This window comes from Phytophthora parasitica (genome assembly GCF_000247585.1).
Source record: "Phytophthora parasitica INRA-310 unplaced genomic scaffold supercont2.130, whole genome shotgun sequence".
Taxonomy (NCBI): domain Eukaryota; phylum Oomycota; class Peronosporomycetes; order Peronosporales; family Peronosporaceae; genus Phytophthora; species Phytophthora nicotianae.
Genome location: NW_008649116.1, coordinates 79,018 through 80,385, shown reverse-complemented (window position 1 = coordinate 80,385; position 1,368 = coordinate 79,018). Strand labels below are relative to the sequence as shown.

At 45.4% G+C, this 1,368-nt stretch overlaps 1 protein-coding gene across 1 annotated transcript; it reads left to right on the top strand.

The window, feature by feature from the left end:
* Positions 1-712: 712 nt before the first annotated feature.
* Positions 713-1,329, top strand: PPTG_19500 (hypothetical protein; the record flags this gene model as incomplete). The annotated part of the gene is made up of 2 exons (XM_008918006.1): positions 713-744; positions 816-1,329. 2 exons carry the CDS (start codon positions 713-715, stop codon positions 1,327-1,329), a joined length of 546 nt encoding a protein of 181 aa, XP_008916254.1.
* Between the last annotated feature and the right edge of the window lie 39 nt (positions 1,330-1,368).

Below are 1,368 nucleotides of genomic sequence, written 5' to 3'. Positions count from 1 at the left end.
AGGCCGTGCTCGTGGTATAATAGCGGCGTTGATCGCCGGTGTGTCGTCGCTGTCATCTGGTACAATACTCCACGCTAGGCTCAGCTCATACTAATACCATACTTCCTCCGTTCACAAAAACTAGGGACATTTGGACACAAATCACAGTAGAATAGCCAACACCTACACAAAGTCGTGTTGTGCACGAAGAAGCTCTGAAATTTCGAGCTTGATTCTAACAAAAACTATAAAACTGTGCAAATAGTGTAGGTGAGTTGAATTCGAGTGGAACTAATCACTTTCAGCGATATACAACAGCATGACCACGGTGGATTACACCACGGAAGATTTAAAGTGTAACGGAGTTACAACTCCGTTATACATGTATACAGTATACGTATCTTGTATACCAAATACTCGATGACGACCATTTCGAGGATCCATTGTTTACATCTATTGTTTATCTAACAAACGAGGTGCTCAGAGATTACCAAGAAGGACTGGTTCGTAGAGCAGCTAGAAGAAGTAGTAAAAGCAATAATTAACTTTTCAATTTGCTTCAGAGATAAAGCTTCATCTGTAACATAGCAGCACTTGTTGTTGTCAAGTCCTCGGAGTCCCTCGAGCCACCGAGTCCAAGATCAAGACCGTCGAGTCCAATAATATCAACTTTACAAGGTTATCGAGTTTTACATCGTCTGTAGCCCTCGAGTTACAAGTATGGAGCAGACCAATGCCGACGTGCAGAGCCACCGAAATACACTGGTGCGCTGAATGAGGACCTGGAATTGTGTTTTTTTTTACTGTTGAACAGTACTTTTCGGATTATCATCCAGTCATGGTGGAGAATTCACCTACGTTCGTCACTATGGTTTCCTGCTTTTGGCACCAACGCCGATGAATTGGTATCGACAGTTTGTGGCTGACTGTGAGCGTAGCCAGGTCGTCCGGACTTGGGACGTGTTCAAAAACGCAATGCGTAAACGTTTCCTACCACCTGATTACGAGTACATGCTGCGAGAGAAACTCTGCAAGCTAACTCAAACGGGCTCCTTGCATGACTACCTGAGTGCGTGTCAGGACATACTGATTCAATGTCAAGTTGAGATCACCCCATTGGAGCTGATGTTCTACTTTCAGCAACCCCTGCGCGGTGAAACCTCACAACACCTGCGTGAGCACCATCCACAGAATCTTGAAGATACCATCGAAATGGCTCTGCGATTTGATCACAGTGTGTCGAAAGGTGACATCCGTTCGGCTACAGCGGACTGGATGAAGGCTGCTAATTGTCATCGGTGCAAACAGGAAGGCCACATTGCCCCGCAATGCACAAACTCGAGGAAGTAAGCCTCCTTTAAAACCGGGTCGTATAACGGAGTTACAACT